General features: G+C 54.4%; 1 protein-coding gene across 2 annotated transcripts in view; it reads right to left on the reverse strand.

Moving 5' to 3' along the window:
* ogdha (oxoglutarate dehydrogenase a) overlaps nucleotides 1-791 on the reverse strand; it is a 31,657-nt gene that overhangs the window by 2,133 nt on the left and 28,733 nt on the right. For both annotated transcript variants that reach the window (XM_037680824.1, XM_037680825.1), the window contains exons 18-20: nucleotides 584-709; nucleotides 317-389; nucleotides 68-231 (exon numbers count right to left, since the gene is read on the reverse strand). In XM_037680824.1, coding sequence (XP_037536752.1) covers nucleotides 68-231; nucleotides 317-389; nucleotides 584-709 — 363 coding nt within the window. The remainder of the gene's footprint in view (nucleotides 1-67; nucleotides 232-316; nucleotides 390-583; nucleotides 710-791) is intronic.

A 791-nucleotide genomic window follows, 5' to 3' on the forward strand; every position in this document is an offset into this window, starting at 1 on the left:
TGTGTGTGTGTGTACCTGCAGTTACCTGTGTGTGTGTACCTGCAGTTACCTGTGTGTGTGTGTGTACCTGCTCCATGCGAGAGATGGCCACCGTGTCCTCGAGGCCTCGGCTCTTCCTCTCCTTGGTCAGCTCGTAGTAAACCTTCCCGGTGCAGAAGATCAGCCTCTTCACGGCCTCAGGACGCTCGGCTGCAGGTCCGTCCTCCACGATCACCCTCTGGAAGTGAGTTCCTGCTCACAGAGGAAGATGAGGATGAAGAGGAGACACGTGGCGCCGAAGGTCGGGCCGTTAAAACTCGGTGACGGCGTTCGTTACCGGGCAGCATCTCATCGAAGCTGGAGCGGGCTTCGGGGTGGCGCAGCAGAGATTTGGGCGTGAAGATGATCAGCTGCAGACAGACAGGAAGTTCAGGGAGAGCAGTGATGGTTTTCAAAATAAAAGCCTAAATTCAAAGAAACTTAAAAATGATTCCGGTCTTGAGTCGACATACACCACGATTCTCCTGGTTCTGCTTTGAGCTTTAAAAAAATAGGGGGGGGGGGGCAGCGGGTCTCTGACCCTGATGGGGGTTCTGGGTCTCACCGGTTTCCTGAACGGCAGCAGGATCTGTCGTCTCACAACGTGGAAGTAGTTCCCTGGACTGGAACAGTTCACCACGATCCAGTTACAGTCGTACAGCTGGCGGACCGCGAAGTCCTCCGTGATGTTCTGGGACACAGAACCAGAGTGAGAACACACAGAACCAGAGAGAGAGAACACACAGAACCAGAGAGAGAACACACAGAACCAG

Source organism: Nematolebias whitei, chromosome 8, assembly GCF_014905685.2.
Source record: "Nematolebias whitei isolate Nwh7 chromosome 8, NemWhi1, whole genome shotgun sequence".
NCBI classification, from domain to species: Eukaryota; Metazoa; Chordata; class Actinopteri; order Cyprinodontiformes; family Rivulidae; genus Nematolebias; species Nematolebias whitei.